The sequence below is a fragment of the Danio rerio genome, chromosome 1 (assembly GCF_052040795.2).
Source record: "Danio rerio strain M-AB ecotype USA chromosome 1, GRCz13ab, whole genome shotgun sequence".
In the NCBI taxonomy this organism is placed as follows: domain Eukaryota; kingdom Metazoa; phylum Chordata; class Actinopteri; order Cypriniformes; family Danionidae; genus Danio; species Danio rerio.
Window position 1 is genome coordinate 39,114,337 of NC_141021.1, and position 27,151 is coordinate 39,141,487.

The window sequence follows — 27,151 nt, forward strand, 5'->3', positions numbered from 1 at the left end:
ACCCGCATTTGGCAGGTTGGCGGGTGTTAATCTGAAGCCCTGGTTATTTAACTTTTTTTTCAGCAGCTGGGGTGAAATAACAGCCATTAAATTAGACATTTACTGTAAAATAACAAACAGTAAGTTACAGAAATTTACGCTCTGTATAATGTCTGTAATTTACAGCAGTTTTTTTTACGATTTTTATTATTTTTTTAAAGTAAATTATTATTATTTTTTTTTTACAGTGTAGGCTTGGATCAATCTGATTGGATTATTACTGACTACAGGTGAGAGACCAGCTGCGATCAATCATATCACGTGCTCCTTTCGAAATTGGTTTATAAACTTCACTAAGTGTGTAACATGCAAATAAACCAATTCGTTCTCAAAACCAAGAACGCAGAGAACAGACTTGTGTTCTCATTTACATTTTAACTTACTTATACACTGTTTTATACAAATACTTATACACTGTTGCAAATGCTACAAAAACATATTTTGCATTCTAAAAAAAGTATTTTGTTTGGCAAGAAAATAATAGATGATATTTTTAAGTCAAGAAACCAACTTTAAAGTCTGCTCATAATTGTTAATATTATTATTTTAATATTTACACAATTGTAGCAATTATTGAAAACCTAACAATTACTTTTTACAATTTTTAAATCGTCATTAAGGATTTTAATAGTTAAAATAGGGGTCTCCAGGAACCACTATATTATATAATCTTACGTTCCACACAAGAAAGCCACACATTTTGTAATGAAAAGTGTGTAAATGATCTCAAAATATCCGTTGAGCAAACCGTCCATTCCATATCTGCAAAAATCAAGCCACAAAATCCTAGTGAAATTATTTTAATGTTCTGACAAAAGTCTGTTGAAATATTTTGTGATGCGTTTCGTTTTGTTAATAACTTTGTTTACTGTATAGCAATTAAACAACTGCCAAATTCATTGATCATAGAGTGTTTTAAAATACATGATGTTTAAGTCCCTCTCATCATGTGTCATTGGTCGCAGACTCCACCTCAGTGTTGACATCATTAGCGCCTGGCTCCTCCTCTTTAACGGCTGTAATGGAGATGCTGCTTTTATGCAGGCGGACGCTGAGTTGAAGCCAGTCTCCTCTGCTGACGGTTAGAGGCTGCTGGAGGACCACTGCCGCCTGCTTCCAGTGAGAATCCTTGCTGTAGGTGCTGACGCTCTGCCAACAGTCCAGATGGATCTGGTACCAGAAGGGAATGGCACTCACCTTGCCTGAGGTGCTGACCTGCACCTGCCAAATCCAAAAAAAAAAAGTCTAAGATTGTTTGAAATAAAACTCGAGATAAACTGCTTTTATTATCACTGAGTTAATAGATGACACGCTGATCTACTATTTATGCTAATGCTTTATCTGAGACTACCTTTTCATTCGAGATTAGGGCTGCACAATATATCATTTCAGCACCAATAATGCAATGTGCACATGCACAATAGTCACAACGCAAGATATGCAATTTAGAGTCTGAATTATAGTTGACCAGGAGCTACAGAATTGTATTTAAAGACCTTTAACTGCTCCACCAAGGAAAAGACATTTGGATAGCATTTTTAACTCCTAAAGTCGCTAGTAAACACACTCAAGACATTTTTTTTCAACACAATTTCTAAAATATCAACCTCTACCAAATGAATGATATGTTGGTTTATGGTAAAAGTACCAGAATTAATACATATTTTATGAAAAATCTGAAAATTTGAAGTTTAAGACCAATTTTTTTTTTAAATATTCAGATTTAAAAAAAAAATAATTGAATACTAAATCATCTTTATATTTTGAAGTATGACATAAAATATTTCAGATTTTCATTTAACATGCTTTCTTGTTGTTTTCTACAATAAAACCTTAATCAAGTGTAGTATTGCAACAGGATTCATTCATTTATTCATTTTCTTGTTGGCTTAGTCCCTTTATTAATCTGGGGTCGCCACAGCGGAATGTACCGCCAACTTATTCAGCAAGTTTTCACGCAGCGGATGCCCTTTCAGCCGCAACCCATCTCTGGGAAACATCCACACATACAGACACACACTCATACACTACGGACAATTTGGCCTACCCAATTCACCTGTACCGCATGTCTTTGAACTGTGGGGGGAAACCGGAGCACTCGGAGGAAACCCACGCGAACGCAGGGAGAACATGCAAACTCCACACAGAAACGCCAACTGAGCTGAGGATCGAACCAGCGACCTTCTTGCTGTGAGGTGAACGTGCTACCCACTGCGCCACTGCGTCGCCTATTGCAACATTATGTTTGTTTGATTATCTTGTAAACCAATAATGCTGTGTAGTGTAAACCATTCTTTAAATGACTTTAACAGTCAAAATACGCTTAACCCTTTGGTAGAGCAGGCAGGCGGAATTTCTACAATTTATACAAAAAAAGAGTTTTTGTCTTATTTCTAGTACAAATATGTACATTTCAAAGTGAAAACACGATTATTTTACTAGTTTGAAGCAAAAACTCCTAAATTTGACTTCTGAAGTTGAAAACAAAACAATATTTTACTTGATCCAAGAAATTTTAGATATTTGCACTGTGATTATTCAATTTCTGTACCTAAATGCTCTTAGACTCCTCAGAAAACCATAACTATTAAATAGCTCTTGTAGAACTATTTAAACCATCTAGTCAAACTGTATTCAATGTTCATAATCAATATTAAATATTGCAATATCAGATTTTTTAAATATCGTGCAGACCTATTCTAAATCCTTATTCTCAGTCCTTACCCAGTAAAATAAAAAAACAACAACAAGATACAGTGCTCAGCATATACAAGTACACCCCTCCCTCACAAATCTCTCTTACTTATTCATTACAATTTTAATAGGAAGCTATACAATATTATGTTTGTGCATATACATTAGATTAGTCAGTAATGAAGCAAAATCTGGAGCTTATCTAACAAAATAACTTACGATAACGGTCCAAAAACAAGTGCTCCTAAATTTATGTTATAGTAAAATTTTAAATACAAATTTTAAAAAAGAGGAAGAATCAAGAGAAGCAAAATTAATTAAAATTAATATTAATTAAACTAAAATTAATTAAAGTATTTATTTGAAATTTTGTAGGGTGTATTTTTTTGCTTCAATTTAATTGTATTATCTTTCAATTTCTAAATATGTTTGGTGATTAAAATATTACTTTAATAAATATATCTGTTTAATAAATGTGTTTTGTTTAAATGAACCAAAATATATTGCCTATATTCACTGAGAAATGGATATAAATATTCATTTTCAAAATGGGGTGTACTCAATTATGCTGAGCATTGTACAAAAATCATTACTTAAACATGTTGGAATCATTCAATTTAATTTTAGTTTGCTCTTCATTTCTTACACATCTTTTATTTTAGGTTTCATACATCGTTGTGGCGAAGCAGTGGCCCAGTAGGTAGTGCTGTCGCCTCACAGCAAGAAGGTTGCTGGTTCGAACCTCGGCTTAGTTGGCGTTTCTGTGTGGAGTTTGCATGTTCTCCCTGCCTTCGCGTGGGTTTCCTCCGGGTGCTCCGGTTTCCCCCACAGTCCAAAGACATGCGGTACAGGTGAATTGAGTTGCTGTATAAGTTGGCGATTCATTCTGCTGTGGCGACCCCGGATTAATACAGGGACTAAGCCGACAAGAAAATGAATGAATGAATGAATGACACATCGGTGTCATTTAAATATTTTGTAATATATGTGACTCAAACCATTCTTATGTTGCATGGGTATTTTTTTTACACTGGCAAAAACCAAAAATATACAGTATGGGTCAAAATTCTAGTTTTTTTAATGCCCAAAATAATTTCAATATTAAAGTGACAGTTTATTCAAAATGTTTAACTGGACTGAATATTTACGCACTGTGAAGTTGGTCCAAAGTGTTTCCATTTTCTGTTAAACACAAAACAAGTTATTTTGAAAAATAGGAAATAGGAAAAACAAATACTATGGAAGTCAATGGTTACAGGTTAACAACATTTTTCAAAATAACTTGTTTTGTGTTCAACAGAAGAAACAAACAGGTTTGTGACAAGTGAATGAGTGAATGTTGACAGTGCTCTATCCCTTTAAGTAAAGATCATGTTCCACTCAATAAATGATGTTCGCTATTAGTTTAAACTTCTTATTTAAAATGATCTAAACCAACACAATTCTTGAGTTTTTTGGGGGGACAACTTAATTGTTTTATGTTCAATCCACATGAATTTGTAAAAACAAATAAGTTAACTTAATTTTTTCATGTTTTCCCAACACAAATTGATTGTGTGGAACCCAGCGAGTTTCATAGACACTTTGTAAATATACTATCACAATTTAATTAGTGATTAATAACAACAATATATAAACATTTTAGTTAACAATATGATTTAGCGAAACAAAAGAACAAAAACTGACTTTAACTTGTTTGTCAGTGTAGTTGGCACTGCTGTTCATGAGGTCCAGTGTGAAGAGTTCAACTGGTTCACTAAGTTGCCTGCATTCAAGGGTGGACAGGTCCAAAAACATATGAACAGGAACCTGGGAAAGGAAATAAATAAGAGACACATTAAACACACAGTCTAATTTACAGAAAACATACTGAACGTAATCAAATTTCTTTCAACACCCACTTATCAGGCCACAGCTTGAACACAAGAGGGCATTTAAATAAAATAGGATAATCTGCAACCTGGAAAATATCTTGGGATCTTTCCAACTGTATAATGTTTTGTCTTCTCTTTCTGATAAGGATGTACGGCATTTCACAATACTCCATACAGCAATTTTATAAATAAAGCGCTCATGCAGAATTCTTTCGGAAAACCTAAGGTGTTAAAAAAAGCAGAGAATGTAACATAAACACTGTGATTCAGTTCAGAGAACTGCAGCAACCACCCTGTTCTGGCATCTGCTCTAGAATGTGCCCTTGAGTTTGCAGGTCAAAGTCCAGTCTTGTAAAAAGAAATGGTATGCAAACATTATATAATAAGTGATACAAGGCTAATAAGTCTCTGACTCTGATTGAAGCTAAATCACTCTTATGCTCACTAAGGTCGAAAATGTTTTGTATTAAAAATACAAAAAGATGTGTTTTCAAAATTCAGCAACATTTTATTTTAGAAAACAAATTGCAGTTCAAATAGTCTGAGTAGATTATGTGTATGAAACCATACATCTGTGCAATGTTCAACACAACGTAGTGGCTTCATTAGTAATCCAATAATTTTGTTTTATTATGTCAAAATATGATAAACTTTGTGACACTGGCAGGCTTGGATTAAGAATTCAGAGGCCCTTGGGCACAATGTCTTGTAAGCCCCCTACCTGGCCACACCCCAAAAGTTAAATTAAAAAATAAGATCAATATATTATTTTTGAAATAAATTTAACATATAATTTATTGGCCACATTTTTTAAATAAATGATATACAGTACACATATTTCTAGTCTACAAAGATTTAACTTATTTTTAAAGCATTTAAGGCATACTTTGAAAACAAAGACACTAATAAAACTATTGAAAATTTATGGATTTTAATATACTTGTTTAAGTTCACCGAAGCAGCACAAAAATGTATATTTAAGGGTATTTTTAATGTCTTTTACAAACTTATAATGAAAAAAAAAGGGCCTGGATTCGAACTGGGTAAATGATCGATCACGTCTAAACATGTTGCCATTTGCTTTACGAGCTACGCTTCTCATACTGCTGTCTGTTGCGCTCTTTAGTTATGTTGCCTGTCTAATAAAACGGTGATGGGCGGGAATCACTCAACTAGCTTATTCCAAGGAGGTGCGCTATTTGCACTTAGCCTAAATAGACACTCCAAAATCAGCATCCCCCCCCCCCCCCCCTCGCAGGGTCCCCAAGTTTGCACGGGCCCCTGGGCCTGTGGCCATAATGCCCATTGGTTAATCTGGCCCTGGGCACTGGAAATGTAGTAAATTGTGAAAAATTAGAAAATAAAGTCTTCAATTGCACTTAAAGGGATAGTTCACTCAAAATGTCAATTATGTCATCACCTGGGCCCGGTTTTTCAAAAGGTTTAATCCAGATAAAATTGATCCGAATTTAGTAATCCTGTTTTTGCAATCCGTGATCACGTAATCCAGCTTACTTTTTTGAGCCAGTTTTTTCAAAGCAACATTGGATTGGATCAATCTGATCCGGATAAGAACTTTTCAGGATCACTAAATCTGGATTACCAGTGCTCAATCACAATGTAGATGGATAGATAGGCCTATGTAAAGAGCAACAAGTAGAATAGCCAGTGTGGGGTAAATATAAATTTATTTTTATTTGAAATGAAAACTAAGAAAATTTTATAAATAATAAAATAATTATAATAATAAATAATAAAAGCAAGAAAAACCCCACCCCATCCTCTTCCAGCAGTCCGCTCATCTGAGATCTACAACACTGTACATTGAGGATATTTATAATAAGTTTCAAATATAGATGTATTGAATAAAAAAAAGACAATGTTCAAACCTCCACAATAATGTCAGACTTCCTCATCTGATGTGGAGGGAGCAGCTTGTCTGAGCGTATTCTTTAGGAGGCAGATCTCAAGTGTGGTCTTGGTTTGCTGCAGTTTGGTCAGAGTCAGTTGTTCCTTTGCAAGATGAAGCTGAACTTCTGCCCAGTCTCTTTTTGCAATTGTTGAAAGTGATTTAAAAAATCAGGCATTGCCATTCTTTGCATTTTTTGTGTTTTTCTGTAATCATTGCATGCATCACTAATAAATATTCTTAACACAAAAATATTTTCCATTGTGATATATATATATATATATATATATATATATATATATATATATATATATATATATATATATCAATTAGTAACAGAATAAAATGTATTGTTTTTGGTAAATTTTGACAGCTGTTTGGGGGGTTATTTTATGAGGCCAAACTCTTTCTATTTTGCTGTAGGCCTATACTGAAAGGCTAAATACGTTAAAGCCAATAATCACTATAGCCTGACAGATGAACAAATAAAATTAAAACCTTATGAATAAATAGTATATCTCGTAAGATACTGCATGATCCAAATATAGTTTTATTTAATATATTTTTTAAAGTTTTTATTACATTTTGGGCATGAAATCAACACTAAATCCACCCTTCTGATGGGATCAGTTTAATCCAGGTTTTTTGGATTAAAGTGATCCAAATTCTACAAAAAAGGTCTGAAAAACCCAAACTAAAGGTTTGATCCAGATCAAAACCAAGATTGGATTACGTGATCTAATCCGATTATGTAATCCGTTTTGTAAACCGATTTGATCCAATCCCTTATCCAAAACCCTAGTGGATTACTTTTGAAAAACCGGGCCCAGGTTCTCAAAGACAAAAGATGGAGATCAGCTACAGTACATACTGTGAATTGATTGATGAATGGAGCGATGTTAAACCCGAGTGTTGGTTCGGTTCCCTGAACGGCGTTTTCAAGAAGCAGCGTGTCTGACTCTACCAGCATCCCATGGATCACAATGCGCTCTGGAAAAATCTGTCCACCGTCCTCCAACAAACACCTGAAATGTTCACCAAACAAACTACCGTTTACAAACCGAAAGAAAAGAACCACAGACAATTTGCTACATTTAGCAACTACAAATAACTCTCTGGTAGTTTTTGTTCATTTTAGACAGAAAAATGTTTGCTTTTTTGACATTTTAAAAATGACAGAATGATTGGAATGGCCAACAAATTCACAATTCACCATGATGCTGAAAAAAAGTCTACAGGAGTGAAGGAGTGACACTCTGTAAGCCTAAAATGCACACACACACAGAGACACACTTTCACACACACACTCACACTGCATCATACAAAATGTTAAGGCTTTTGTGTAGTCTCTTTATATAGCCTTATGTACAGTAGTTTTTACTAGAGCTGGGTGATTTTGGAAAAAAATTATCACAATATCATGTTTCATATCATTCGATATTGATAGTTATTGAATATTTTTAACAATGCATTTAGGAATATTAAAATTTCATTTAACCACTTTATTTTAACTTACCAACATTACTAAGGTGTTGTAAAGGTGTTCGGTCAATAAATATCGATACCCATTTTATCGCGCAGCCTAGTCATTTACAAAAATTACCACTCTAAATCAACTTGTCAAACAATAACTATCTAAACCTTGTCAAAAATAAGTATTTTAGCTTGTCTAAATGTATATTAAAACCCACAATTCCTTAGTAATGCCTAAACTAAGGAATTCACAAGCAGCATTGTAGAGATAGTAATACTAGAACCTTTTGGTTACACCAGTAGTGCTCAACCCTGTTCCTGGAGATCTACCTTCCTGCAAAATTTAGCTAAAAGGGTAAAAAAAAAAAAAAAAACATGTCTAAAAATTAATGTATCATGAAAGCCACAAGAATGCAGTTAGAATTAAACAATTACATTTGCAAGATATGACTGTATGTTTGGCTGTCTTCACAAAAAATGGCAAGTTACGATATTCCAATTTGACTGAATATTTTAGTGAACGTTTAAACGATTAATTCATAAAAATAGCTGCTTTCTTTATTTTAAAAACGAATCAAACATTCTGAATAATCTGAATGATTCTTCAACACAAATGACTCATTAAGACAAGGTGGTTTTAGTTCATATTTTTGTTTTATCCCTGACAGGCCTAAACCAACCCAGATACCAGCAACAAATTCACTGTAATATATATGCTTTCCAAAACAAATTCTTTCCAAGTAGTATGTCTAAATTTAATGCATTAAAAAAAACAGTTGGCGAAAAGTACAGGAGAAATCCACAGGAGAGGATTAATGAATGGCAGTGAACTGACACTAATAAGTCATGCTATGTTAACAAAATGGTGGATGGAGTCGTATTCCATTCGAAAGGCCTCATGCCTATGCCTCAATCCAGGGGTCACCAACCTTTTGGAAACTGAGAGCTACTTCTTGGGTACCGATTAGTGTGAAGGGCTACCAGTTATTAAATAACACATTTTTCTTAATTTACTTTTAATTATATGTTATTATTAATAATTAATAATATTAATCTATGGGAAGACATTGATCGTGTTAATGATTTCTCACAGTTGTTGTCAACAATGATTTAACAAGTTAGATAAATATCAATATGTAACACTTGTCTGAAAATGTTTTTAAAGTTATTTTTAGTAAATAACTTAAAGTAATTTTAAAATTTACACCAATGCAAGTGGGATTTAAAAAGAATACCTATAAAAATATTAGATGCAGCTTACTCAAATGTGGTGCTATGGTGAGCTATTTTAAAAACAGGCCCACGGGCAACTCATGTGAACCTGACGGGCACCATGTTGGAGACTCCTGCCTTAATCCCTATAGGTTTTACCCTCTGAAGTTACAGTGATGAGCACTTTAAAGGAAAAGCATTGTTTGACACAAAAAAACTTTGATTAGGGGCTGGAAGTGTCCATCAGTTGTACCCTTCATAATCCTTCATTTCAAAGTGTTTTTTTGACTATGAATATGGCAGCCATGATTTTTTTTTTCCTCTGAAGTGCCCTTCAAAAGGGCAATGTATCGTGTTTGGAACGCACTAAGGTTGGGCGATATATATATATATATATATATATATATATATATATATATATATATATATATATATATATATATATATATATATATATATATATATCACACTACATATATATTTTATATGTATAATATGATATATATTAAACATGCTACACACATTTAAATTGTGTGTCAAAACAAGCTTTTATTTTGCATGCAAATAATCGCGATTAATTTAGTACAACTTTTATTTTCGAAAAAATCTCTTACCTAGCCAATGATGCTTTCTCCAGCAGTTTCTGTCTAATAAGGCCGCATGTCTCTATGCAGTCGAGTATGATGGCGCTCCAGAGCTTCTCTGTTGCCGGTCGCTGGAGAACGGCAGAATCGTCCTCCACATGAGTCAACCAAAACTCCAGTGCGCTTTCAAGCACCCCGTTCCCTTTGGCCAGCAGTTTCAGCAGAGTCTGGTGATGCTCCTTTTCAACCGAGCTGTAGGCTTTAACCAGTCCAGAATTACTGCCGATTTGTTTGTTGAAACCTAATTGGGCTGATATCAAGGAAAGAACCGAAAAGCCCTCAGAGACGTCGAGCACGTAAACTGGATCCGGTTGTGCGTTAGACTCCTGTTGCCTTCTAGTTGACTGTAGAGAATCTAGAAGTTTGCTCATGGCCTTCTGGAAGCTGCTGTGATAGGCTGTGTTGTTGAGGAGGGCAATCTCTGAGGACTCCAGCATGAAAGCCAGAGATGCTTTCTCTTGGTTAGTTTGAAGGCCAGCCAGAGCACTGCAGAGATCCACCTCAGGGTTCGCAGGGAGGCTTTTAGGAGCTCCTTTAGTTGCACTATCCATATGGATTGTGTTTCCGTCTCTTATGATGGCAACACAGCATAGCCTCAGGTAAGAGTCTTTACAGGATACTTCCACCAGTATTTCGTCACCACGTTTCACCGAGTCTGAGGAATGACATGGATTAAAGAGGTTATTATTGATAGCATTTTTATTGCCTCTTAAAGGGCACCTATTTTAACCCTTTTACAAGATCTAAAATAAGCCTTTGGTGTCTCCAGAATGCATCTGTAAAATTTTTAGCTTAAAATGTTTATCAGATTATTTATTATAGCCTTCAGATTTTGCCCATTTTGCTGTCTGAGTATACTGTAGCTGTTTTTGTAACGTGGCTTTAAACACAAATTAGCTGCTTCTCCTTGCCCACCGTTCCCATGTGCATGTCTGCTTCTTATAATGCAATATGTCAGATAAACAGCACAGAGACAGAAACAGACTCAGATGAAGCTGAAATAAATGTTTATAAGTTATATGTTTATATAGAAACCTGGAGTTTATCAATGAATTTGGAAGGTTGGGAAAATGTACTCCTACGTCACAATGTGGTGGGCCTCAAAATCACTGGGATTTAAATCCTCTTTTAACGTCAGTAAACTAAAAAAAAAAAAAAGAAAAGAGACTTGTTGGGTTTATATCACTCCAATATGAATGTGGACATACTGTACAAACACACAGTTCTGCCCAAACAGCTTACAAAAGTTGATTTTCATTATAGGTGCCCTTTAAAACAAACTTTTTAAACACATTTAATAAAATTAGTGCTGGGAAATATTTAATCGGAACCAAAATAAACGTTTGTTTTAACATTATTTAAGTGTGTTTGTGTATACTTCACACACGCACGCACGCACGCACGCAAGCACGCACACACACACACACACACACACACACACACACACACAACCACAGGCATGCATATATTTGGCATGCGTATATTTGAGGGAATGTTTATTTATTTTTAGATATGGATTTTAGAATTTTATAGATTTTAGATATAAGATAATATAATATGATAAAAATATATAATTTAAAATATCTATGTAACAAAATTGTTTTGTATAGTTTTGCTTTTATGTATGTACAGTTGAAGTCAGAATTATTAGCCCCTTTTATTTTTATCATTTTTATTTTTATAACTATTTTCCAAATGATGTTCAACAAAGCAAGGACATTTTCACAGTATGTCTGATAATATTGTTTCTTCTGGAGAAAGTTTTATTTGTTTTATTTCGGCTAGAACAAATCAATTAAAAAAAAAAAAAAAAACATTTTAAGGTTAACAAAATTATTAGCCCCTTTAAGTCATTTTTTTCTGATTGTCTACAGAACAAAGCATTGTTATACAATGACATGCCTAATTACCCTAACCGGCCTGTGTTAAATTTCGTATATCATGAAAACCAACCACTTTCTTTTTGACCACATATACAACGTACACACATCTCGTACATTTTGTTCTATTTTTGCATTACTGTCGTAAAGGAAATGGTGGAGGCAAAAAACAATAACTACTGAAGCTGACAAAAACTACTGATGCCCATGTTGATAAGCACTCATGAAAGGGGATTAAAATGTATTCTCAACTCTTATTTTAACCAAATAAACAGAGATTTTACATGCTTATAACTTATAGAGAGAAAAAAAAACACTGGACAAGAATAAATCTTTCTAGTGCACAAACAGTTGTCATATAATTAGGGATTTAGGAAAACATTCCACCCAAATTAAATTAAATAAATATGTACAAGTCTACATCAAATAATGCATATTAAGCAAAACACAGTGCTGGTCAGTTCAAATTTGATTATCTGGTTTCCTGAAATAAGGGAACACTTATAAACGAATGATTTCCTCCCTCCAAGCCTGCTTTTGTAGTATCATCAATTTCCAATAACCCATCTATAAACTGCACAACATACAAGTGGATAATCGGTAAGATGATCTTTCAGTGTTTAAATAGGCAATTCTTTGATAAGCTGCAACGATCACCACAATTAATTTATCAAATCAAAAGTTTATGTTGGCTCCATATGTCTGAGCATATTGCTGTTAATGTGTAGTTTTGTTCTTGAAGAGCTTCTGTCAATAATGCATCAAGAAACTCGCTGGAGAATTCACGGCTCCTTATTGTCCACAACAAATATATTCGAAGCCCAGGAAGTGTTCACAAATTCAAACATAGTACTAATTACATTTTAGGACTCCAGACTTAAAAGCTAAAGGTTCATGTTTGGTTTACTGGATATTGTTTAGGTATATGGATCAAGGAAATAATATTAATATTTTTTCATTCAAATCTTTAGGGGTGTGTTCAAATACAGATGCTGGAAATATGTCTCTTTACAGAAGTATTTTTGTCGATATTTGTGTGTGTGTGTGTGATTGACAAATGTCGTGTCCTACTTTAACTCATTATATAATTAGCTTTTTTTTTTTTTATTCTGAGTTTGTTCTCATGTGTGTTCAGCCCAGAACAAAGCAATGTTTTTGATGTTTAGTAACTATCTTTAAGTATGGACTTAAAGGGATTGTTCACCTAGAAATGAAAAGTTATCATTTGCCATGTTTCAATCCAAAAATGCAAATTAAATCCATGCGCAAAAAAAAAAAAAAAATCGCATAAATGCTGTGCAGATAAAGCAGCGTTTCCATTCAACAAGTCAAAGCGAACAAAATCACAAACAGTCACTTCCTGACTAACATACGTCAAGTATCAACAGTAAAAATGGAACTTGCAGTGGCAGGAGAAGCTATGTGAATCTTTTCTTCATTTAATAAATGACTTGCACCTCAGAAGGCAATCCTGACACGTAGTGAACACGCGGTGGTGTTTGAAGGCATGAGATGCGGAGCACAGACTCTCTTGATTCTGTAGGTCAATAATAATATAATAACACTAATTCTGTAATAGTTAAGGCGTCTTAGAAAGGCCAAAACAACATTTCAAATGTTTTACAGTGCGCTCACCCCGCTGGTTTGTCCATTCAAGTGCATTTTTATAATCATACGATCTCTTATAACAAAATCACATGACTTTTAATGCGCATACTGGAATTTGTTCGGTAATAGTGTTTCCAATGCAGTTAATGTGCATCTTTTCTTATCGAATAAAAAGTTTTACCTACTCCGTTATGCACATACATTTTTATCCGCATTTTCAAAATGTATGATCATCTTGGTGTTTCCATCAAAAATGTGTTTATATGTATGTTTATATTAAATGCATATCCAAAATGCGTATAAAAATAGGTGGATGAAAATGTAGTTATCAACTCATTCTTCACACATTCTCTTTTCTTCTGTTCCAAAAAAAACAAAACAAAAAAAACAGACATTGACAATGGGATAAAATTCCCACCTAAAGAATCACGGTCGCAGATAGAAAAACAAAAGGAAAGATATACTGAAGAATTTTGGGGGAAAAAAACAGACATTGACTATGGGATTAAATTCCCACCTAAAGAATCACGGTCGCAGATAGAAAAACAAAAGGAAAGATATACTGAAGAATTTTGGGGGAAAAAAACAGACATTGACTATGGGATTAAATTCCCAAATAAAAACAATCGCAGTCATGGCTAGAAAAATAAAGCATGTGCATAAACAAAAATTGACATTGCGCTTAAAATATATCACATTTAAAAGCAAAGCCCATATGTAGATTCAGAAACAACATGTTGCGTATCGAAATTTAATGAGCGTGAATCAGAAATTATAAGGCGTAATAGGAATAGGTGTCTTTATTATCCTGGAAACAAATGCTTTTGAGCATCCAGGAGTTGCATTGGTGTGACGTCAACTCCCCCTTCGCCTGATTGGCTGGAGGAGCAACTGTCAGTCTCGACAAGTGGACCAATGATGACGCTGAAGCCCGCCTGTGATTTAAATACAACTCGAATTGCATCTTTTGGAAAGGCAAGCACATAAGACATTCAAACTTGAGTGGAAAAACTAATGTTGTCTAAATCTGTATTTATATTTGATTCACCCTCGTTAAATTTCAATACGTGACCTCGTTTCTTATTCTGCATTTAGTTCAATTTGCGTGTTATAATTTCATACACAATGTCAATATTTTGATTTACGTGCATTATTTTTCTATCCGTGACAGCGAAACTGTAGGTGGGAATTTTATCCCATAATTGACTTACATATTTTTTGTTCCTACTATGGATGTCAAAGGCAAACATTCCTCAATATATATTCCTTCATGTTTAACAGAAGATAGAAACTCAAACAGTTTTGAAATAAGTGGAGGATAAGGAAATTGTGAGGAAATTTGGTAACACTTTATAATAACTACACATTATGAATAATTTATTAAGCATTAGCAAATAGTTAATTCATATAAGTAATAGTTAAGCATTGACTCTACATTATTAAATGTTAGTAAGCAGTTTATAAATAGAGATACAAATGATTTATTCCTGACTTATAAGCACGTTAAAATGTGCTTCATGATTGTTTTCACACTTTGTTAATAATTTATTTTCATTACAAAATTAAATTTTAAACTATTTACAAACCTTTTCTTATTTAAAAATAGTTGTTTTTTAAGAACATTCTTAATGTGCAAGTAAATGGTTAATGAACTATTCAAATTAACATTTATGTATCTTATTATTCATATTCATTCCTATTTACGCATATATTGATAGTTACTTCTATCAATAAATGTTTAACTCAACTTCATGAAGTTTTTTGACCTAATCTAAAATGACTATCCCTTTAAGACAGCACGGAAACTGCAAAATGTAAACACAGCATCATTTAGAGATACAGTATGTGAGAATGAAAATAAGACCACAATTCTGTTTCAAGACAACTTTTAGCCATCTCTAGGCCTCTGCAGGTTTGACCAACATCTAGATTTATCTTTACACTTTTTGCTCTCGATATTTTTCTAAATGATATGCTTACTGAAAGTGCTCTGCACTGGATAGATGGCCTGCTCCCAGCATGTTTCTTCTTGTGGGCCAGTAGACAGATGGTTGTCCTGATCCAGGTGTAGCTGAAACCAAACTGCCAGAGCATCAAGAATGCCATCCTGAGTGACACACAAGCACAGCTGCACCACCTCCCTGGAGCAAAGACCCTCCAGCTCCTGCAACAAATATTGATGTCTATGGTCACAGGCTTTCAAAATACCTTCTTTTGTGTTCAAGAGAGAAAAAAAAAATCATAAAGATTTGGGACCAATTGAGGGTTAGTAAATTAGTAATTTTTTTTTGTAAAAACTATTCCATTAAGGCCTTTTCATTCTTTCTTTGTTTCTTTCCTTCCTTCCTTCCTTCCTTCCTTCCTTCCTTCCTTCCTTCCTTCCATCCATCCATCCATCTCTCACTCTCCCTCCCCCTCTCTCTCTCTCTCTCTCTCTCTCTTTCTCTTTCTCTTTCTCTCTCTCTCTCTCTCTCTCTCTCTCTCTCTCTCTCTCTCTCTCTCTCTCTCTCTCTCTCTATATATATATATATATATATATATATATATATATATATATATATATATATATATATATATATATATATATATATATATATGTATTTCTCCAAAAGAAAAAAATATGATCAGACATACTGTAAAATCTTTCTTGCTCTGTTAAACATCATTTTGGATATTTAAAAAAAAAAAAAAGAAACTAAAATCAAAGGGGGGCTAAGAATTCTGACTTTAACTGTATCTATATACAGTTGAAATCAGAATTATAAGCCCCCCACAAATTATTAGACCACCTGTTTATTTTTTCCCCAATTTCCTTTTAATGAAGAGAAGATTTTTTTTCAACAAATTTCTGTACATAATAGTTTGAATAACTCATTTCTAATAACTGATTTATTTTATCTTTGCCATGATGACACTGAATAATATTTGACTAGATATTTTTCAAGACACTTTAATACAGCTTAAAGTGAAATTTAAAGGCTTAACTGGGATAATTAGGCTAACTAGGCAGGTTAAGGTAATTAGGCAAGTTATTGTATAATGATAGTTTGTTCTGTAGACAAAAAAAAAAAAATAAAATAAATAAATCGAAAAAAATTGAAAAAAATCGAAAAAAAAAATGCTTTAAGGGGCTAATAATTTTGTCCCTAAAATGGTTTTTAAAAAATTTAAATCTACTTTTATTCCTATACTATTTACTTTAAATTGCTTTTATATTGTTTTTATAACAGTGTCAGTCACTTTTTTAACAATATTATGTAGCTTTAATGTCTATATTAAAATAAAATCCAAATGTTTGGAGTTGTTAAGATCTTTTAACAGTCTCCTATGCTTACCTAGGTAGCATGTGTCTCTAAAGATACAGCAAAAGTGCAGTACAAATATATAATTAAAAAAAATATTTTATAAAATAATAAATATTACATGTAAAAAAAGGACCATGACACTGTAAAAACAAACAAATTTTATTTTGTTCAAGACCTGTATCAAAAAAAATTTGAAAACACATGACTTTCCTCTGATGCGAGTTCTATACCTGCACATTATTGAAGTCTATGTCCAAAGCTGTGAATGGCTGTGTGAGCTGAATATATCCTCCTCGCAGACGGCTCAATCTTTCAGTGGTGTAGGGCTCAGTGCTGTCCTCCGTGTCAGCCAAACAGCTCACAGGACTGTAGATCTGTCCCACTGCAGACAGATCCAAGCCTCCCACCGAAGACACACACAGCCTGCACAGGGTTGATCGTATGGTGAAGAGCTGCCTTTAATAATTTAACCACTGAATGCTCACTCTAATATTTCTCAAAACATTTTCAGTTGATTAAGTGATTCATTTTTAAATTTAAATCATCTAGAAGAATTGTTATATAACATTTAGAATGTATTATCATTCATCATTTATAATATTTATATTTATAATTTATAAATTAATGTATAAGCAGATTTGTTTTCTTACCTGTGGTGTCTTCGGATCTCTGGGCACTGCACAGCGACTCCAAACACAGTTGCTCCAGCAGGTATTACCCGACCTGTTTGTGATGGGCTGGATAAGAGTTCTCCAGGGTTCTGTTAAGATGAATTACATTTACTATTTATACTTTTCAGCTATTTTCAAGAAAAAAAGGTTACAAGTCTACAAAGCACCCCCGGTTATTTTTTTTAAAATAAAACACAGATAAATAGAAACAGTTAAATGAAAGAAAGAAAGAAAGAAAGAAAGAAAGAAAGAAAGAAAGAAAGAAAGAAAGAAAGAAAGAAAGAAAGAAAGAAAGAAAGAAAGAAAGAAAGAAAAGCATAAAAACCACGAATGTGTAATGCAGCTGTTAAAGTTTCCCATGTATTATAATTTGTTTTGTTAAAACAATAATAATAATAAAAAAAAATAATAATAATAATAATTTAATTGGTTATAGTATTCAACTTTTGAATTTGATCAACAGCTTTAATTTGGTTTTCATTATCAGTTGTCGTAAAACTAAAATGTGCATTGAACAATATTAACAGTTTTGAACACACAATATCAGTGTTATATAAAATAATATATCAGTTTATTATTTATCCTAAATGATTATTTAGTATTAGTACTGTTGATCCACTTCAAATTTTGAGTACAGTATTTTCTGAGGGAGGAAAAACTTCACCATGATTTGCAGAACACACTTTTTAAAAAGTGTTAAATATAGTAATACTTAAAAAAATAAATAAAAAAACATACTTACAGTATAAGCGATATAAAGTTGAAGTCAGAATTATAAAATTTTTATTAATTTAAAATTTTCCCAATTTCTGCTTAACGGTAAGAAGTTTTTTTTTTTACACATTTCTAAACACAATCATTTTAATAACTAATTTCTAATAACAGACTTGTTTTGTCTTTGCCATGATAGTGCATAATATTTTACTAGATATTTTTCAAGATACTAGCATTCAGCTTAAAGTGCAATTTAAAGGCTTAACTGGGTAAATTAGGCAGGTTAGGGTAATTTAGCAAAGTCATTATAACAGTTATCATAACATATAACTGTGGTTTGTTCTGTAGACAGCCAAAAAATATTACTTAAGGGGCTACTAATACTGACCTTAAAATAGTTGTAAAATAAATTTAAAACTGCTTTTATTCCAGCTGAAATAAAACAAATAGGCCTGTTACCCGAAGACAAAAAATATTACAGAAAATACTGTGGAAATTTCCTTAATCAGTTAAATAACGCTTGAGAAATAATTCCACTGTATTTCAATCATATTAACATATAGAAAATGACTTATCAAATGACCTATGGTACAATTGTATTGTGTGCATCACAGTGCATCCCCCATTTTCATCAGTACAATTAAGAGAAAATCTTTCACTTTAATAAATTTATGTTAAACTGAATAATGGTGTATATTTCACACAATGTGTTATTTCTTTTCGCAAGTCTTGTAATTATGTATTTATAAAATTTGAAACACTAAAGCAGCCAGTTTAACTTTTTATGTATAGGGTATCGCCTTTGCAGATTAAATTTGTTCAGCACACCAAATGTGAAATTTGTCTTTGAAATATAACAAAATCAACCTACAGTTAATTAACTCATGTTAATTAATTACCATCTCTGTTGATGGTAATAATAATAATATTAATAATAATAATAATATTAAAAAATACATTATAATACAATAATAATAGTAACAGTAAAGAAATATTAATATTATAATAATATTATAATAATAGTAATAATAATAATAAAAATAAAATTATAATATATATATATATATATATATATATATATATATATATATATATATATATATATATATATATATATATATATTATCATAATAGTAACAGCAATAATAATAATAATAATAATAATAATAATAATAATAATAATAATAATAATAATAATAATAATAATGTTTGCATATTTAAAATTAAAGACCTCTTCAGTGCTCACAAAACTCTTTGGATAATGCAGCAGACAACTTGCTGGTATAACTTAATATACCTAATACAATTATTTTTGAACAGTGACAATTTAAAAACAGCATTATATTTTGACAAAAATTATACTTATATGATGACAAAGTGAAAAAGCTGAATGAATAAATGAACTTTGATTATAAAACATACACCATTTCAAAAATAAAACAAATGTATTTATATCAGATAGCCGCTAGGTGTCCCTATTGTCAACAGTAAAATAACACGAGGATTCAGAAATCTCTTAACACTAAAACAAAAAACAAGTTAAACTATATCAAAACGAATGATTTTGAATAAAGGATTCGAGTATGTAAACTTTTGCTAAGGTAGCTGTTAACATACCCGCAAGACGTAACATTTTCAGAGACAAAAATCTCTGACCATGGTCGGATCAACTTGGGATCAGACAGGATAAAGTCATTTGTATAAAAGGATTATTCTATAATGAGAGTTTAGTTTGCGGCATCACATGACCCCGGTAGGTTTACTGATCAGAATAGTTAAAGCACAGAAACATGCTGAAATCATTGAGAAAGTGACTTACAGGAGGAGGTAGGAGCAGGTGCTTCCATGCATGAATCAACGTCTCAATGATGCCTTCACCAAACAGCCCTGCATCTACAGTCTCTGTAACAACCAGCGACACTCTGATGAGAGAGACATTTAATACAGGTTAATTTGTATTATGTATATGTATATCATATCACTTCTCCTTAGCTACCAAAAAAAATTGTTTAAATGATTAATGATAAAATTATTGGCCCTTCTCTTTTTCAAATATGGCCCAAATGCTTTTTAACAGAACAAGGACATTTTGCACAGTATGTACAGTTGAAGTCACAATTATTAGCCCCCCTGTTTATTTTTCACCCCCAATTTCTGTTTAACAGAGAGAAGATTTTTTTTCAACACATTTCTAAACATATGTTTAATAACTAATTTCTAATAACTGGTTTATTTTATCTTTGTCATGATGACATTACATAATATTTTACTAGATATATTTCAAGACACTTCTATACAGCTTAAAGTAACATTTAAAGGTTTAACTAGGTTAATTAGGTTAGCTAGGCAGGTTAGGGTAATTAGGCAAGTTATTGTATAATGATGGTTTGTTTTGTAGACTGTCGGGAAAAGAATAGCTTAAAGGGGATAATAATTTTGACCTTAAAATGTTTTTAAAAAATTACAAACTGACTTTCTCCAGAAGGAAAATTATTTCCTTGCTCTTTTAAACAATTATTTGGGAAATATATAAAAAAAAATAAATAAAAAAAATTATATTAATAACAATAATTCTGATGTCAACTGTATATTATTTCTTCTGGGAGAAAGTCTTATTTCTTTTAGCTTAGTCAATGTTATTAGCCCTTTTAAGATTTTTTTTTTTCAATTGGCTACAAATCAAACCACTTATCCAGTGAATTACCTAATTAACTTAACTAGCCCAGTAAACGTAATTAACCTAGTTAATCCTGTAAATTGTCATTTAAGATGGAACAAAAAGCTAATAAAATATTATGCACAGTCATACATGACGTAACATAATCCAAATTAAAACTATTATGCTTTAAAATGTGCTTTACTGTTATAAAATGACTTGCCTAATTACCCTAATTAACCTAGTTAAGCCTTTAAATGTCAATTTAAGCTGAATAAACTTAAAAAGTATCTAGCAATATATTATTTACTGTCATCATGGCAAAGATAAAATAAATCAGTCATTAGAAATTGGTTATTAAAACTTATGTTTAGAAATGTGTTAAAAAACTTTTCTCCATTAAACAGAAATTGGGGAAAATATAAAAGAATTGAAATTAAACAAGAGGGCTAATAAATCTGACTTCAAATGTCTGTATTAAATGTGATAAACAAATTTAATTTATAATTTACTTATATACAGTACCATCATTCAAATGTCTAGGCTCAGTGATTTTGATGAAGTTAACATGAACCTCATTGTTAAATTCTTTTATTCATAAAATATACATTCAACTGATTAAAAGAAGAACAAAAATCATGTTTAGGCTAAACAAAATTAATATGTGTGGCTCCTGACTATACATTGAGGTCTTGTGAAAATAAACAATCATTCTGGGAACAAATGATATTGACACTAATGCTTTTAATCCACAGCCATGGCTGTTCATTTCGCTTCATATAAACTTAATTTATCATCAAGTGCCACAGGCATACATTTATTTAATGTGCCTTTTATGGATTACCAAGAACCTAGCTAAAAACCTGCTTTAATGTTCTACTAAAAAAAGCTGTCTAAGGAAGTACTTAGGATGAGTAAATTAACATTAAATATTTATTTTTAGTCAAGCTATTATTATTATTTTTTTTTCATTTTAATTCAAAATGTATCTGTCACATACAGAGTTTGTGACCTTAAAAATAATAACAACAATAACAAAATAATAATAATATTAATAATAATAATAATAATAATAATAAAACAACAATAACAACAACAACAATCTAAATTTGGAGAAATAGAAGTTATGCAAGAGAAACTAAAAGCAAATATCATTCATTCATTTTCTTTCAGTTTAAAAACACCGAAATAATGAAATGGCAGCCCAAAGTCCTGACCTAAACCGGACTGAAAATCCTTAGCAACACAGTTTATTTATTTATTCATTTTCTTTTCCCCCTAGTCCCTTTATTTTATCTGGGGTTGCCACAGTGGAATGAACCGTCAACTTATCCAGCATATGTTTTATGCAGCGGATGCCCTTCCAGCTGCAACCCAGTACTTAGAAACACCTATACACACTCATTCACACACATACACTATGGACAATTTAGCTTAATCAATTCACCTATAGAACACGTCTTTGGACTGTGGGGGAAACCCACACGAACATGGGGAGATCATGAAAAGTCCACACAGAAAACTGTCGAACCAGTGACCTTCTTGCTGTGAGGCGGCAGTGCTAACCACTAAGCCACCATGCCACCTTAAAGGCAAATATAAACTATTTAAAGACCTTCGAAATAGAGTAAGTGGTTGTAGAAAAAAGTACAACGTATAAAAATATAAAAGAGCTGTCTGAACAAACAGAAACCTAGAAGTGTTTAACAAAATTAGATCTGCATAATTAATTGTTTAACATTTAACAGTATAATTAGTAGTACTGCTATTAGTATGTATGTTTACTGCCATTCAGCTTCACTGTCTATTACATGGCAGATACATTTTCACATTTACTCATCATAAACAAAATGCACTAAAAGCAAACATTTTCAACAAGACTTTTATTCACCTGTTTGGGATGTCTTTTGGAATTTCCATGTCCAGAGATTTCCGGTGAAGGATTTTGATGCAATCCGCCATCCCATTGGCTGAGAGCACCTCACATGCCAGCTCATACATTGTCTTTGACAGTTCACAGGCATAGACCTCAGCAGCGCCAGCCATTTTTGCACACATCCTGCCAACAACATGTCAAGCAAACACTGTTAAAACCACACTCACCACCATACATCATTTGAAGCAGATGTTTGTTAAATAACAATGTTACGTAATACGTTTCTGAAAAATCTCACCCGAGGATGCCAGTGCCTGTTCCAATGTCCAGAACTGAGCTGCAACCACCCTCAACAGCCTTCTTTATAGCTAACTGGTACTTGTGGTTTCGTCCATGGTCGTTGAGCATTAAGAAGTGCCAGCGCTCCACCAACCAGTTGGCAACGCGGTAAAAGTTCTCTTTCGCCTCTGGAAAGTCTGGCCGCAGTTTAAGGGCTTTGTAAAAATGGCCAGCAGCCTCATCCCGAAATCCCATTCTGAAATAAACAGAAACAAAAGTCAAACTTCGAAGTCTGGAGTCAGCTAATAAAATTAAATTAAATTAAATAAATAAAAAAATATGTATTTTTTTTATTTAGTTTTCCCCCCAATTTCTAATAACTTATTTGTTGTCTTTGGCCATAATGACAGTAAATATTATAATATTTCACTAGTGATCAAGAGATTAGTATTTAGATTTCTGTGCACTTTAATGGCTTAGCTGGGTTACTTTAGCTAACTTGGCAAGTTAGGTTAATAAGATGAGTTATTGCTCAATAATGGTTTGTTCTGTGGTCAATTATATATATATATATATATATATATATATATATATATATATATATATATATATATATATATATATATATGTAATTAATTTATATATAATGATTAAAAATAGATTTTTTTTTTGTATTTGAGCTGAAAAGAAATAAGGCTTTCCCCAAAAATAAAATAGATATATAAAAGGAAATAGTGTGAAATGTCATTACCAATACGAGGGCTAATATTTTTTGCTTTGACTGTATATGTGCAAGGATTTCTGAAGAGAGATGATACTGAATACTGTAATGAGTGATGACTACTGAAAACTAAAAATGTAGCTTTGCATTCACATGAATATTATTTAATAATATTATTATAATATTATTACATTTATATTATATTTAAAATATAGATTTTTATTATTTAAACGTATTTTAATAGAAAACAGCTATTTAAAATAGCAAAATATTATTTAATATGTCTGTATTTGTGATCAAATAAATACACTCCTGTAAGAAACAAAATGTAATATTAACCATAAATCTTTGAACCAAAGTGTTTACTTTATACACTAATTATAGATATGCAAGTACAATTTGTAAAAAAAAAAATAAATAAACAATATATTTTTTATAATGTATATATATATATATATATATATATATATATATATATATATATATATATATATATATATATATATATATATATATATATATATATATATATATTTGTTATCTTAAAACCACTAAACAACAAGAGCAAGACCAGGCAATAAATAAATGAATAAAAATAAACAAAACCTGAAGAGGTGCTCTCCCATGCTGTTCACTATAATCTCATCTACAGGAAACAATTCCATAGCTTGTTCATAGCAATCAAAGAGGTCCTGGATACGTCCAAGAGAGTCCAGCTCTTCTGCCCATTTAAACAAGGTAAATCTAAATGACTCCTGTAAATACAAAAAAAAAAAAAAAAAAAGGTTTAAAAAAACTTTAAAAAACGTTTGAATCTATATCAAAAATAAATCACTAAACTCCACATTTCTGTACTCCACAGACTGATCAGAAATTAAACAGTGATTAAATAATTAAGGAGGGATGGAAGAAAAAAAAAGTTACATTAGCAAAGTCTTTCAGAGCTGGAGCGAGGTTGAGAACTAACAGATAGTGAACAAAGGCAGTGCCATAGTCCTCACTGAACAGACACTGCTGAGCACTTTCCAAGGATCTTGACACCAGCTCATTTCTTGCAGCATCTTCCCTCTGAGCTCGTCTATGACGCCTCGTTCTCTTTGGTCTTGTAGTGGCATTAGGCATCTCTTCTGTGAAGGACAAAATCAAGATCACATACAACTGGTTAATTGAAAAAAAAATGTATTGCAAATATTAATAATAACAATAATGATAAATAAATAAATAATGAAAAATAAACTTCAATTAATAAGTAAATAGTCAAATAATTTAAAATATCAAAAGTATTTTTGCCATGTCTATTATAACTTCCCAAACATTCTTAAATCAATATACATCTACCTAGTCAAAAATATCTTAAGAATTGATTTCTGAAAAAAAGTTCAATAAATAAATAAACAAAGTTCATCACTGCTTATTTATTGTTTATGAACTTTATTTTTAGTTTTTCCATTTGTGTTTGTTCTATTTGTGTCAGTTTAGGTATACTGGAGTAAGTAGTTCTGTAAAGTAACTTATATGTGACCAAAAAACAATCTGAAAATGACTCGTTTTTAATTAAGAATTGCCTTTCATTAATAGTTTATATGAAAAAAAACGTTTCCAAGCAGCAGAATAAAACCACTACTTCAAATATTTTAGAAATACGAAACCAGAATTGTTGCATTTTCCATTTAACATGCATAATTTTATATTTCATCCACTATCACTCTTTCAATATTTTCTATTTTTATTAAGGAGATAACGTTGATTTACAGCTTATTTTACCTGTTTCCGCTTGCTAGTTTTCAGAATTCAAGCGACTCCAACCTGTCGCTGGATTTACACTCTAAACTGCGCTTTAAACATATTTCAAATATCTCTATATATATAATAATAAAACAGCTTTTCTCCTAAAGCTCTGCTTCTGCACTGCACTGCAGGTCCGTTCCGTTTAAACACGCCGACGGAAACAACATCCGCTATTTTAGAGTTCCACATATCATTTTCACACTCTACTGACTCCGATAAAGCCACTCGTCTTGTCTTATTAAAATATTTACGTAGAAAACAAAAATAGAATTATCCTGAGTGATTTACATGACTACATAAGCTATATGTGTAAATTCCCATAGCATCACTGCCCACACTCCGTTGTTCCCCCTCAAAAAATCCCGATTTTCCAGAGAGCCAAGCGTGATGACGTGATGGCAGAAAAAGCCCCGGAGTCCTGCACGCGGGAGGAGACTCGCGCTCGACTGTCATTCGCGGACCAAAAACCACACTGGATATTATTACCTCTATTTCAAGCGATATCGGTGTAGCCCAGAGCTGTTTTATCTTATCATACGCGAGTTTAAAACCGGGATTTACTTAATCCAGCCAGGACTAAGTTTACTCGTGCGCCTTTGGAAAGAGTTCCATTCCCAAGAGGAGTCCCGACGCGTTTAGTCTTCCTAAAATACACGAGCACGCGTTAGAAACGACTTTTTAACAACAGCCTTTTTATTCAGCTTCTTGATTTGACAATTTTTTGTATTTATTCATTCGCTGGTCGCTTTGTAACGGGATTTAAACGCTAGCTAGTCTGTAAACTAGCTGAGTCCAGTAAAAATGGGTTTACACCCGTTGGAGTTCAGTGAATGTTACCTGGACAGTCCTGCTTTCAGGGACAAAATCAAAGCTCATGAAGCAGAGCTGGAAAAAACAGGCAGATTCATCAAAGAGTTGTACAAAGATGGAAAGAATCTCATCAATGCCACCAAACGTAAGTGTCCTGTCATTTTGACTCTGCTTTAAAACCCATAAAGAATTGTGTATCAAATGAAGAGACAATTTTCCATTTAGTCAATGTTTTATTCATGTTATACAAGTGTAATTTAATATCAACAACTCCAATCAGGACCTTTTTGTGTGTTTGGTCAAGGTCATCACCATGTCATTACTGTTTCCACTACTCGAGAGGTTAAAAAACTGCTAGGTTAAAAAAGCACACCGTTCATTTGGTGTATATAAAATGAGCTTGCGTGGCATAACACTTGCTGACCTCACCCGTTTTTTTGTGTGTGTTATGATTCACACTAATTATGTGCAAATCGTCAGGTGTTTCAAGTTTGCATTTTGATCAGGTTGCATTAAGGATCTTTGCAGCACTCAAGTCAGCTGTTTTAAAAGGCAGTATAAGCTTTCTCAAGTCAAATCAGCAGTTCTGTATGTTTCTTATGAGGCTTATCACCTTTGTCATGTGACCCTCTTCTTCACCTCCACGTGTTTGGCCTATTGTAAACATTTCATGACTATTGGCCTGTGTGTGGATTTATTCATGTCGGCTTTTTTCCGAGAGTTTAGAAGCGAGCAGGAAAAAAAGGCTAAAAATAAACCTGTGTTTTATGTCTTGGATGTTCAGACCATTTTTGGACTTGTTTGAATTATTAGGGTCTGGTTTGACTTATCTTTACTATGAGTATTTGTTGTGATAGCATGACGTATTTTTGCAAATGAGAAAAAGATGACTTGCGGCATGTTTATTTTATATTGGGTGTTTCGTTTCTCTTTTTCTTTTTCGAATTGTTTCACAGTTCCCAGATTACGGTCTACTGTATGGCTAAATTAAGATGTGC

The 27,151-nt window shown here is 32.5% G+C and overlaps 2 protein-coding genes across 7 annotated transcripts in view; one reads left to right on the forward strand and one right to left on the reverse strand.

Annotated features, from left to right (window-relative positions):
• Nucleotides 1–823: 823 nt before the first annotated feature.
• prmt9 (protein arginine methyltransferase 9) lies at nt 824–25,944 on the reverse strand. 4 transcript variants are annotated; one of them, XR_015475748.1, is made up of 13 exons: nt 25,320–25,493; nt 24,480–24,682; nt 24,162–24,310; nt 22,854–23,090; nt 22,571–22,738; nt 19,843–19,945; nt 17,289–17,398; nt 16,869–17,061; nt 15,314–15,497; nt 9,816–10,500; nt 7,388–7,541; nt 3,646–4,542; nt 824–1,945 (listed from the first exon to the last, which is right to left on the reverse strand). XR_015475748.1 is itself a non-coding variant. In XM_087235654.1 (13 exons), the coding sequence occupies exons 2-13, from the start codon at nt 24,668–24,670 to the stop codon at nt 985–987; spliced, it is 2,475 nt and encodes an 824-aa protein (XP_087091780.1). In that variant the 5' UTR covers nt 24,671–24,682; nt 25,320–25,493; the 3' UTR covers nt 824–984.
• The window catches only part of arhgap10 (Rho GTPase activating protein 10), a 125,421-nt gene continuing 124,041 nt past the window's right edge, over nt 25,772–27,151 (forward strand). For 2 of the 3 annotated variants that reach the window (XR_015475930.1, XR_015475929.1), the window contains exon 1: nt 25,772–26,298. Coding sequence is in view for 1 of the 3 variants with exons in the window: in NM_001045250.1 (NP_001038715.1) it covers nt 26,145–26,298 (154 nt within the window). In the remaining 2 variants the exon portion in view is untranslated. 3 annotated transcript variants of the gene reach the window in all.